Source organism: Panthera pardus, unplaced genomic scaffold, assembly GCF_024362965.1.
Source record: "Panthera pardus isolate Hobbes unplaced genomic scaffold, ASM2436296v1 HiC_scaffold_15, whole genome shotgun sequence".
NCBI classification, from domain to species: Eukaryota; Metazoa; Chordata; class Mammalia; order Carnivora; family Felidae; genus Panthera; species Panthera pardus.
Genome location: NW_026526710.1, coordinates 87,771,429 through 87,783,709, shown reverse-complemented (window position 1 = coordinate 87,783,709; position 12,281 = coordinate 87,771,429). Strand labels below are relative to the sequence as shown.

The 12,281-nt window shown below is 42.0% G+C and overlaps 1 protein-coding gene across 11 annotated transcripts in view; it reads right to left on the bottom strand.

Moving 5' to 3' along the window:
- ATP9B (ATPase phospholipid transporting 9B (putative)) overlaps positions 1-12,281 on the bottom strand; it is a 252,976-nt gene that overhangs the window by 221,614 nt on the left and 19,081 nt on the right. For 9 of the 11 annotated variants that reach the window (XM_053902858.1, XM_053902856.1, XM_053902864.1 and 6 more), the window contains exon 2: positions 10,646-10,822. The exons of 1 other annotated variant lie outside the window; for it this stretch is intronic. In XM_053902858.1, the coding sequence (XP_053758833.1) occupies positions 10,646-10,822 (177 nt within the window). The remainder of the gene's footprint in view (positions 1-10,645; positions 10,823-12,281) is intronic. One more of the 11 variants, XM_053902857.1, reaches the window with a different exon arrangement.

The following is a 12,281-nucleotide window of genomic DNA, read 5'->3' as shown; positions in this document are numbered from 1 at the left end:
AACAGAGTTCAGGCTCACAGCAGACCTAGCCACAGAAACCTGACAGGCAGAAAGAAGTGGCAGGATATATTCAACATGCTGAATTGGAAAAATATGCAGCCAAGAATTCTTTATCCAGCAAGGCTCTCATTCAAAATAGAAGGAGATATAAAGAGCTTCCCACACAAACAAAAACTAAAGGAGTCTGTGACCACTAAACCAGCCCCGCAAGAAATTCTAAGGGGGACCCTTCGAGAAAAGAAAAAACAAAACAAAAAAGACCAAAATCAACAAAGACTGGAAAGGACCAGAGAATATCACCAGAGACATGAACTCAAAAGGCAACCCAATGGCACCAAATTCGTATCTTTCGACAGTCACTGTCAATGGACTAAATGCTCCAATCAAGAGACATAGGCTCTATACAAGACACATCTATAGGCTACTTACAAGAGACTCATTTTAACCTAAAGACACCTTCACATTGAAAGTAAGTGGATGGAGAACCACCTATCATGCTAACGGTTGTCAAAAGCCGGTGTAGCCATACTTAGACAAACTAGATTTTAAAATAAAGACTGTAACAAGAGATGAAGAAGGGCATTATAACATAATTAAGGGGTCTATCCACCAAGATCTCACTGCTGTAAATATTTATGTCCCCAACATGGAGCCACCCAAATATATAAATCAATTAATCACAAACATAAAGAAACTCACTGATAATAATACCCTAAGAGTAGGGGACTTCAACACCCCCTTACAATAATGGACAGATCATCGAAACATGAAATTAACAAGCAATGGCTAAGAATGACACACTGGACCGGATGGACTTAACAAATATATTCAGAACATTTCATCCTAAATCAGAAGAATACACATTCTTCCAAGTGCACATGGAACATTCTCCAGAATTCATCACATACTGGGTCACAAATCAGCCCTCAACAAGTACAGAAAGACCGAGATCATATCCTGCATGTTTTCAGACCACACTGCTATGAAACTCAAAATCAACCACAAGAAAAACTGTGAAAAGACCAGGAATACTTGGAAATTAAGCAATACTCTACTAAAGAATGAATGGGTTAACCGAGAAATTAAAGAGAAAATTTAAAAGGACGTGGAAGCTAATGAAAATGAAAACACAACCCAAAACCTCTGGGATGCAGCAGAGGTGGTCCTAAGTGAGAAGTATATAGCAATCCAGGCCTTCCTAAAGAAGGAAGAAAAGTCTCAAATACACAACCTAACCTTACACCTAAAAGAGCTGGAAAAGAACAGCAAATAAAGCCCAAAACTAGCAGAAGAAGGGAAATAATAAAGATTAGAGCAGAAATCAATGATATCGAAATCAGAGAAACAGTTGACCAGATCAATGAAACCAGGAGCTTGTTCCTTGAAAGAATTAACAAAATTGATAAACCCCTAGCTAGATTAATCAAAAAGAAAAAACAAAGGACCCAAATGAAATACTTTCATTTCACAAATGAAAAGAGCAGAGATCACAACCAATGCTGCAAAATACATACAATAGTAAGAAAATATTATGAGCAATTATATGTCAACAAACTGGGCAACCTGGAAGAAATGGTCAAATTCCTAAAGATAGAATCTACCAAAACTGAAACAGGAAGAAACAAAAAATTTGAACAGACCCATAACCAGTAAAGAAATTGAATCAGCAATCAAAAATCTCCCAACAAATAAGAATCCAGGGCCAGATGGCTTTCCAGGAGAATTCTACCAAACATTTAAAGAAGAATTAACACCTATTCTTTTGGAGCTGTTGCAAAAAATAGAAATGGAAGGAAAACTTCCAAACTCATTCTACAAGGCCAACATTACCTTGATTCCAAAACCAGACAAAGACCCCACTAAAAAGGAGAACTACAGACCAATTTCCTCATGAACATGGATACAAAAATTCTCACCAAGATACTAGCCAAAGAGATCCAACAATACATTAAAAGAATTATTCACCACAATCAAGTGGGATTTATTCCTGGGATGCAGGGCTGGTTCAATATCCACAAATCAATGTGACATATCACATTAACAAAAGAAAGGACAAGACCCACAAGATCCTCTCAATAGATGCTGAAAAAGCATTTGACAAAATACAGCATCCTTTATTGATAAAAATCCCCAAGAAAGTAGGGATAGAAAGATCGTACCTCAAGATCATAAAGGCCATATATGAAAAACCCACCGCTAATATCATCCTCAATGGGGAAAAACTGAAAGCTTTCCCCCTAAAGCCAAGAACACAACAGGGATGTCCACTCTTACCACTGTTATTCAACATAGTATTGAAAAGTACTAGCCTCAGCAATCAGACAACACAAAGAAATAACAGGGATCCAAATCGTCAAGGAGGAAATCAAACATTCACTCTTTGCAGAAGACATGATACTCTACGTGGAAAATCCAAAGACTCCACCAAAAAACTGGTAACACTGATATGTGAAATCAGCAAAGTTGCAGGATATAAAATCAAGGCACCAAAATCGGTTGCATTTCTATACACCAATTAACGAAGCGACAGAAAGAGAAATGAAGGAATCGATCCCATTTACAATTGCACCAAAAACCATAAAATACCTCGGAATAAACCTAACTAAAGAGGTGAAAAATCTATACACTCTAAACTATAGAAAGCTTATGAAAGAAACTGAAGACGCAAAAAAATGGAAAACCTTCCATGCTCATAGATTGAAAGAACAAATATGGTTAATATATAGCTCCCGAGGCTCCCACAGCCACACGGCCACCACCAAGTTCGCAACGGTTCAGGCTCTCTCACTGACAGAAACTCGTAACACTATGCTGGATGCAATACAAATGCATCACTATTGATTCTCCTTTGTTGGTTATTATCTCTCTACCAAAGCCAGGACCGATTTTCCCATGTTTTCAGTCCTCATCTGGATCCCAGTCATCTCCTCACCCAAATGACCCCATGTTCCCAACTAAGGACAAGACAAAAGTCATCCCGGGGGTGCCTGGGTGGCTCAGTCGGTCAAGTGCCTGATTCATAATTTCCACTCAGGTCATGATCTCACGGTTCATAAAATCAAGACCTACATCGGGCTCTGGTGTTGAGTGTGGAGGCTGCTTAGGATTCCCTCTCTCCTTCTGTCCCTCCCAAGCTTGCACGCACACTCTAAATTTTTTTAATTAAAAAAAAAAAAAAAAAAAGGACAAAAGTCACCTTCTCTACCACTTCTCCACTCTTCCAGTGCTACCCTTCCCCCCCCGCCCCCCACCTAAGAGAATGGATTCTAGTCTTCCTTCCCAGAACTGTCCTTCTCCCCAAGGTGTCCCTTTCCTTTATTTTTCACAGACCTATGCCACATGTCCTGTGACGTGTTCAGAAACACCATCCTTCCATGTGGCTTCTTCTATGACAATGACAGGACTCTCAAATCAGTATCTCTAGATCCTGTTTCTGAATCTGACACAACTGTTTGTATTACACCCACCCAACACAAGAGAGATTTAAAAAACAATTTTTTTAATGTTCATTCATTTTTGAGAGAGAGACAGAGCACAAGTCGGGGAGGGGCAGAGAGAGAGACACACACAGAATCAGAAACAGGCTCCAGGCTCTGAGCTGGCAGCTGATGCTGGGCTCGAACTCACAGACCTCAAGATCATGACCTAAGGCAAGTCAGACGCTTGACCGACTGAGCCACCTAGGCGCCCCCCAAAGAGAGATTTTAAATAAGAATACTATCAATAGTTTTAGATGAGTGATCTATTTTAAACAAACGAACAAACAAACCCATAGTTCACATCATACTTAGTGGTGAAATACGGAAAGCTTTCTCCCAAAGGCTGGGAACAAGAGGCAACAAGGGGGGTCATCTGGGTGGCTCAGTCGGTTGAACATCTAACTCTTGATTATGACTCAGGTCATGATCCCAGGGTCGTAGGACTGAACCCTCATCAGACACCCCATTGGGCATGGAGCCTGCCTGGGGTTCCTTCTCTCTCCCTCTGCCTCTCTCCTGCTTGCACTCTCTTGCTCTCTGCCTAAAAAAAATTAAAATTAAAATTAAAATTAAAAAAAGTAGCAAAAAGGTATACCCACCACTGCTGTTTCACATAATAGTGTATGTTCCAGACAGACCCATATGCAAAAAAAGAAAATAAAAGGCATACAGGCTTAAAGGAAGAAATAAAACTGTCTCTATTTGCAGATGACATAACTGTTCATGTAGAAAATTACAAAAAAACACTCTTAGCACTAACAGTAAGCTCAGCAAGGTTGCAAGATAAAAGACAAACACAAAATTCAACTCTAGTTCTGCACACCAGCAATGAACATATGAAAACCAAAATTTAAAATACCATGCCACGGGGCACATGGGTGGCTCAGTCAGTTAAGCATCCACTTCGGCTCAGGTCATGATATCGAGGTTTGTGGGTTTGAGCCCTGCATCAGGCTCTGTGCTGATAGCTCAGAGCCTGGAGTCTGCTTTGGATTCTGTGTCTCCCTCTCTCTCTGCCCCTCCCTGCCCCCAAATTAAACAAACATAAAAATATAAAATAATTAATTAGAATAAAATAAAATGCCATGTCAGTTACAAACACGAAAGAAAGGAAGGAAGGAAGGAAGGAAGGAAGGAAGGAAGGAAGGAAGGAAGGAAGGAAGGAGGCTGACTTAGGAATAAATCTAACATGTATAAGACCTGGATTCTGAAACTATAAAATGCTGAAGAAAAATATCAATGTTCTAAATAAACGGAGAGAAGTAAATTGTGATCTAGAAGATTCAACATAGTAAAGATGTCAATTTCCCCAAGTTAATATACAGGTTAAACATAATCCCTTATCAAAATTCCTGGAAGGACTTTATAGATTGGAAAAGATTATCTAACATGTCTATGGAAAGGGACAGGAACCAGAATAGCTAAAAGAATCTGGAAAAAGAAGAACAAAATACAAGGAATCGACTGGCCTCTTTTTAAGACCTAGATGAAGAGAGAGCACTCCAGACTGAGGGGCACTAGCAGGGCAAACAGACGGACAGTACAGATAACAAAAGAGAGCAGACAGCCCCGCTCACGGACAGCCGACAGACTGGTGACACCAGTACAAGAGCCATTCAGGAAGGAAGGATGTTCTTTCCAACAAATGGTGCTGAGGCATCTGGATATACATAGGCAAAAAAAAAAAAAAAAAAAAAAATCTCCACCGAAACTTCCCACGTAGCACAAAAATTACTCAAAAGGATCTAAATATAAACTATCAAACTTGTCAGGGCACCTGGGTGGCTCAGTTGCTTATGCGGCCGACTTCGGCTCAGGTCACGATCTCACAGTTTCATGGGTTGGAGCCCCGCATCCGGCTCTGTGCTGACAGCTCAGAGTCTGGAGCCTGCTTCGGATTCTGTGTCTCAGTCTCTCTCTGCCCCTCCCCCACTTCTGCTTGGTCTCTCTCTCTCTCTCTCTCTCAAAATTAAATAAACATTAAAAAAATTAAAAAGAAGAAAAACTATAAAACTTGTAGAAGAAAATCTTTGAGACACAGGGCTAAGTGAAAAGTTCTCAGCTGTGACATCAAAAGCATAATGCTCAAAGGAAAAACAATCAAAATCAAAGACTTTGGATCTGTGGAAACACTCTTTCAGAGGATGAAAAGATAAGCTACAGAGTGGAAGAAAATATTTGCAACCAACCTAGCTGACAGAAGATTCACAAGTCAAATATAGAAGGGGGCGCCTGGGTGGCTCAGTCGGTTGGGTGTCTGACTCCAGCTCAGGTCATGATCTGTGGTTCATGAGTTCAAGTCCCACATAGGGTTCTGTGCTGACAGCTCAGAGCCTGGAGCCTGTTTCAGATTCTGTGTCTCCCTCTCTCTCTGCCCCTCCCCCACTTGCACTCTGTCTCTCTCTGTCTGTCTCTCCGTCTCTCTCAAAAGTAAATAAACGTTTGGGGTGCCTGGGTGACTCAGTCGGTTGAGCGTCTGACTTCGGCCCAGGTCATGAGCTTGCGGTTCGTGGGTTTGAGCCCTGCGTCGGGCTCTGTGCTTACAGTTCAGAGCCTGGAGCCTGTTTCAGATCCTGTGTCTCCCTCTGTCTCTGCCCCTCCCCTGCTCATGTTTGTCTCTCTCTTTCTCTCTCTCTCTCTCAAAATAAAATAAAATAAAATAAAAATAAACATTAAAAAAAACTTTAAGGGGCACGTGGGTGGCTGAATTAAGTGTCTGACTTAGGCTCAGGTCATGATCTCGCGGTTTGTGGGTTGGAGCCCTACAGTTCAGAGCCTGGAGCCTGCTTCAGATTCTGTGTCTCCCTCTCTTTGTCCCTCCCCATCTTGTGCTCTCTCTCTCAAAAGTAAATGAATAAACATTAAAAGAAATTAAAAACCAAAAGATTTAAAAAATAATAAATAAAATTTAAAATACATGAAGAACTCTCAAAACTCAACAGAAATAAAACAAAACCAAGAAGAAAAAGGAACAGACCTAAAGAAACACTTACTGAACAAGATATGACAATGGCAAGTAAGATAATCTCGCTAGTCATTTAGAAAACGCAAACAAAGACCACAGTGAGCCGTCACCACACACATATTTCAGCAACCAAAATAAAAACAGTGACAACAAATGTTGACATGGAGACACTGAATCTCGCACACACTGCTGGTGGGAATGTAAAATGGCACAACCAGTCTGGGAAATATAAATAGTCCAGCGGTTTCTTAGAAAACTAAACACATACCTAGGATGCGGCCCAGCAATTGTGCTCGTGCACGTTTATCCCAGAGAAATGAAAACACGTCCACACACAAAACACCTGCACTTGATGGTTCACAGCAGCTTTATTTGTAACGTCCAAACACTTGAAACAATCTCCATGTTCTGCACAGCAAGTGGTCAAACATTCATCCATCCCATGGAATGCCAGCCGGCAATAAAAAGGAACACGCCGTCGTCGATACACCCCACAACTTGAATGGATCTCGAGGGCACTGTGCTGACCGAACAGGCCAATCTCCAGAAATCACACACCGAATGGTTTCAGTTATAGAACACTCTCAAAACTAAACGTACAGAGCTAGAGAACAGACTAGTGGTTGCCAGAGGCCAGGGACTGGGGCAGGGGAGGGAACAGGACCCGAAAAGGCAGCACACAGGAGACAGCTGTGGCGACGGGACGGGTCTGCGTCCTTACTGCCCTGGCGGCCTTGCGATCCCACATGTGTAGTACAGTGAGTGAAGTACACACGGGTACAGCGCAGCCGGCTTCCCGTCTGATGCCACACTACAGGGATGTAAGATGCAACCCCTGGGGGGACTGGGTGGGGGCGGGTGGGACCCTCTTTACTATCTTTGCAATTTACTGTGAAGCTATCATTATTTCAAAAGAAAAGATTTTTTTTTTAATAAAACAAAGAAAGAAAATTATACACGATGCAAATACAAATCAAAGAAAGCTGGTACTGACAGAGGGAGGGAGGGAGGGAGGGAGGGAGGGAGGGAGGGAGGGAGGGAGGGAAAGAGACAAATCAAGAAACAGACTCTTCATAATAGAGAGTCATCTGATGGTCACCAGGGGTGGGGGTGGGGCATGAAACAGGTGATGCAGATTAAGGAGCGCACTCGTCACGATGAGCACAGGGTGATGTGTGGAACGGCTGAATTACCACATTGTACACCTGAAACGAATCTAACACTGTAAATTAACTGGAATTAAAACTAAAAAATAAAAATAAAGGTGGTATCATTGGACTGAAGTCAGACAGACGCACGCATAGAAGAAATACCACCAGAGACAAAGACCAAACCAACGCAAGTTAGTAATCCCACGCTTGCATCATCTAATGGCATACTCTAAAATATATGAAGCAAAACTGACATCATTTAAAGCAGGAGACACACCCTCAACGATGTTGAGAGATCCACCCAAGCTTCTCGTAACTGATAAACAAGCAAACTTCGGGAATACAGAGGACTCGACCAAGACAATCAGCTCTTATAACTCACTGACATACAGAGCAACACACACAACTAAAAAAATTTGTATTATTTTTCAAATACACACAGAAAATTAACTAACGTTGTCCATATATGATGAATCATAAAGCAAGTTTCAACACATTACAAAGACTGAAATTAAAAAAATCATAAGTACGTTCTCCAGCCACAGTGGAATTAAGACAACAGTCAATTACAAAAAGATAATTAGGAAACTTCCCGACTGTTTGGAAATTAAGCAGAATGGTTCTAAATTGCATCGATGGAAGCAGAAATGACAAGGAAAATCGTTATATATTTTTAACTAAATGATAATGAAAATACCATGTGTCAAAACTTAAATGCATTTATTTTTAAAACAGAAAAAACTGCAATGCTCATCTTAGGAAGCTAGAAAAAGAACAGCAAATTAAACTCAAAGTATGAGAAAAAATGAAGGGAAGACAGAAATCAATGAAACAGGAAGCAAACACCCTACATTCACAGTGTCTCTCCTACAGTGCTTCGCAGAGAATATTTTACCTGAATCTAACAGCAAGGAAACTTCAGACAAACCCAAATTTGAAACATACAAAATACCTGATCCGCAGTCTCAAAAATATCAACACAACGAAAGACCAACAGCGAGGACGGTTCCGGATTAACGGACACTGCACAGACATGCCACCGAACAGCCACACCAGCCCAGAGGAGAAGTGCACGACGGAGGACGGGATGGGGACAGCAGACGGAAGGCACGGTACCGACACTACATCTGAACACGGCGACCGCGTGACGGATGGAGGAAAATACCCTTCTCCTACGAAACGCACGACGAAGTACTCGGACGTAGAGAAAGGAATGTAGAAGCAACCTAGTCCGAACGACTCGGAAAATAACGGTAAGATGTGAAGAGAATGGTAGAATAAACATGGCAGAAGTTTAAAAATTAGTGAACTTGGGCAAAAGGCATATAGGAATTCTCTGTACAATTCTTGCAACTTTTCTAGAAGTTAGGATTTATTTCAAGATCAAAGTTTAAAATTTCAAAAGCAAACATACCACCAGATGTTTGGCTCTTTGAAAAAAAGAAAACTGATAATCTTCTATCAAGATTACTAGGAAAAAGGGAGAGACAAATTGACAATATCATGAATTAAAAAAATGTGACATCCCTACAAAGCCTCATTCATCGTACATCGCAGGAATTTATATATTTGAAAAAAGATAAATCCCTTGAAAAGCACAAAGCATCACAACTGACAGAGAAAAACAAAACAAATCTGCACAGCTCTGCAACTGCTAAAGAAATTAACTCTAGAATTAGTAAGTGCCCACAGAGAACACTCTAGGAATACGGGCTATTTAACCTAGAAAATGCGACACAAGTCAGCGATTTCTAAAACCTTGTTTGGCCGTGAAATTCCTTCTTCGTATGAAAAGCTTACAAGAGGTAAGAAAGAAAAAGACAGACACCAAGTGGAAGTGGAAAGGGGGGTGGATAAGCCTAAATCCTGCCCGGGCTCACTTCCTGACTCGACACTGCCCACCTCTTTGAGGGACTCCTTGGAGTCCCTGGGAGCCCACGGAACACTGTTTGAAGACCGCTGCATGAGCTGACACTGAAATCAAATCAGTTGTAAAAACATCTTTCTGTAAGGGGCGTCTGGGTGGCTCAGTGGGTGGAGCGTCCGACTTCGGCTCAGGTCATGATCTCACGGCTTGTGAGCTCGAGCCCCGCGTCGGGCTCTGTGCTGACAGCTCAGAGCCTGGAGCATCTTCAGATTCTGTGTCTTCTCTCTTATTCTGTCCCTCCCCCACTCACACTGTCTCTCTCTGTCTCTCAAAAATAAATAAACATTAAATTTTTTTTTTTTTAAAACATCTTTCTGCAAACTTCTAATGGGATAAAGAGGATGATAAGTAAGGTATCTTTCTACAATTATGTATATTCTTTTTACGGGGAAAGGGACAGAAGTTCATGACCGTAAGAAAGGCTCTGACCACAAGCCTTGAACAGAAAGACTAAAAAAGCTGTAACTTCTTAGACACACTCTGCTCAAGTGATGTTGGCATTGGCCAGCCGTAATCTTGCCCTGCCAGTCCCCAGGGCTGGAGGACAGTCAGTGGCAAAAGTGTCCTACACACAGAGTGTGGTTTCACACACCAGACTCTAAAGTCAAAGGTGAGCAGACTTAATGCAGTTTATGTCAACCACAAGTGAACCTGTTTAAAGTATAAGCAGTCCTTGCCTTCATCTCCTTCTGGTTAAATTAACAGAAGAATCTTACTCCAAGCCAAAGCATTCCAGTCAAATAACGCACACAGGCGGCTACGGTGTGAATACATTACATTTTACGGGCCCACATCCGCCTTTTTGGACACAGGATAACCACAGACGAAGACAAGGGAACTTAGCTGTAAATGCTGATATGGTCACCAGAACTGATTCTACCCTGCGTTAATTACAAAACCGCTAATTTTCTCCATCTTCTAAGCATTAAAACGACCCATAAAAAAAGTGAATTTGGCTTTCCGGCCCCTTCCGGTTCTAATGGCTATCACTCTCCATGACGTCATTTCGTTTAGACTGTCTTCTTTAGTTTGATACGAAAATAAACGTTAGAAGCTAAGCTTTTAAATGTCTGAACTCTGTAACCCCGGTGCCCGGGACACTAGGCAGCAACAGATACCACACCTCGTACAGAGGAGCTTCCAGCCTCCACAGACAAACCGCTCCAGTCCTCTCCTTCGTCGCGCGGTCCTCGCTCGTGGTAGCGTGTGGTAATCACTCTCGTCATTCTCAAAGCCTTCTTCAGACATCATTAGTGGCATTTCGTCCAGGTGGGCGGACTCATCTTCCAGCTGGTACCTGCTAAAAGGTAAGAGCAGAGTGCTGAGGCAGGCCACGCAGGCTTCCGTCACGGTGAGGGGATCACGTAGGACCCGAGCTGGTCCAACTTTACTGACCACGCTTTTCTGTACTCCTCAAACTAAGCTGTCTGCAGCACAGGCAAACCGTTATAAATAACGGACGCGACTTTCCTTTGCAAAAATCTTACCTAGCCAGGGTAAGCAGAAACGGAAGAGGCTCCCCAAGGAAGCCGCCGTGACCGTGCTGTGAGGGGAGCCCCCCACGGTCATCAGGGTGAACGGTCAGCTCGACGGTACCACCCACTCACGGTGTTCAATTCAGGAATATAAAAAAGTCCATCATCTAAAACACTACTATTAGCAAAAAATGTATATGTCCGGGTCACATCTCCATACTGTTCCAGACTGAAAGGATATAAAATCTGACCAACTTTACACTCATCAATCAAAGTCATGGAAGTGACTTCTGACCTACGCAGGTGTCTTACGGTCAAGGCAGGAACCTGGTGCCCCTGGTTTGTTGTCAGACTTGACACACACAGCAAGAATACTATGTCCCACTTATACTTATTCTGTCTCTCTAATTCTCTTTTCTAAAACTTTCTATTCAGTTAAATTTCCTCCCTAGCCAGCATCCCTTTCAGAGTCCAACAATCCTCTTCTGATTCCAAAAACAGACAGCCTACTGTCAAAGGTCCATTTTATCTTTCCTAAATCACGGACACATTTGTCTTCAACAAATAAAAGCTTACCTTGAGAACCAACAATTTGTTAGAAAGTGTAACGCAGAGTCAACAAATGCTATCTTATTTACTGTTACGTCAAGCCTTCTTGGTAGGCGTTACCCCAATTTCAAAAATAAGAGAGCAGACTTCTGTGTTCCTGTGAGATGATGGCAGTTGCCGAAACTGAAAAAGTCCACAGACTTTACAGAAGACAAATAAAACCAACCCAAACTCACAACCACGGCCTCAGTGAGGGCCAGACGATACTACAATCTACTTAAAGACAACAGCAAACCTGTAACAGGACGAAGGCAAAGAAAATCAGACAAAGCGTATCGCAACCAAACTACTCAAAGCAAAGATAAAGGAAAAATTCTTGGAAGCAGCCGGAGAAAAAGGACTCATTACGTCTAGAAGAACATTAGCTCCAACACCCACGAACATCTCGTGGAGACAGACGGAGGTCAGGACCCCACGTCCAAGTGTTGAAACAGAAGCAGGCTCAACCCAGAATTCTACCTCCAGCAAAAAGATCCTCCAGGAACGAAGGCAAAACAAAAACATTCTCAGATGAAGGGTAAACCTCGGAGGATTCGTCACCATCACAGCTAGGACAAAAGAATGCTAAAGAAAGTTTCGAGATAAGAAAACGATACAAACAGGAAACTTACAATTTCGAGAATGAAAAGCAACACAAAATTCTTTAAAACGTGTATGATGATGGGAAATGACAGT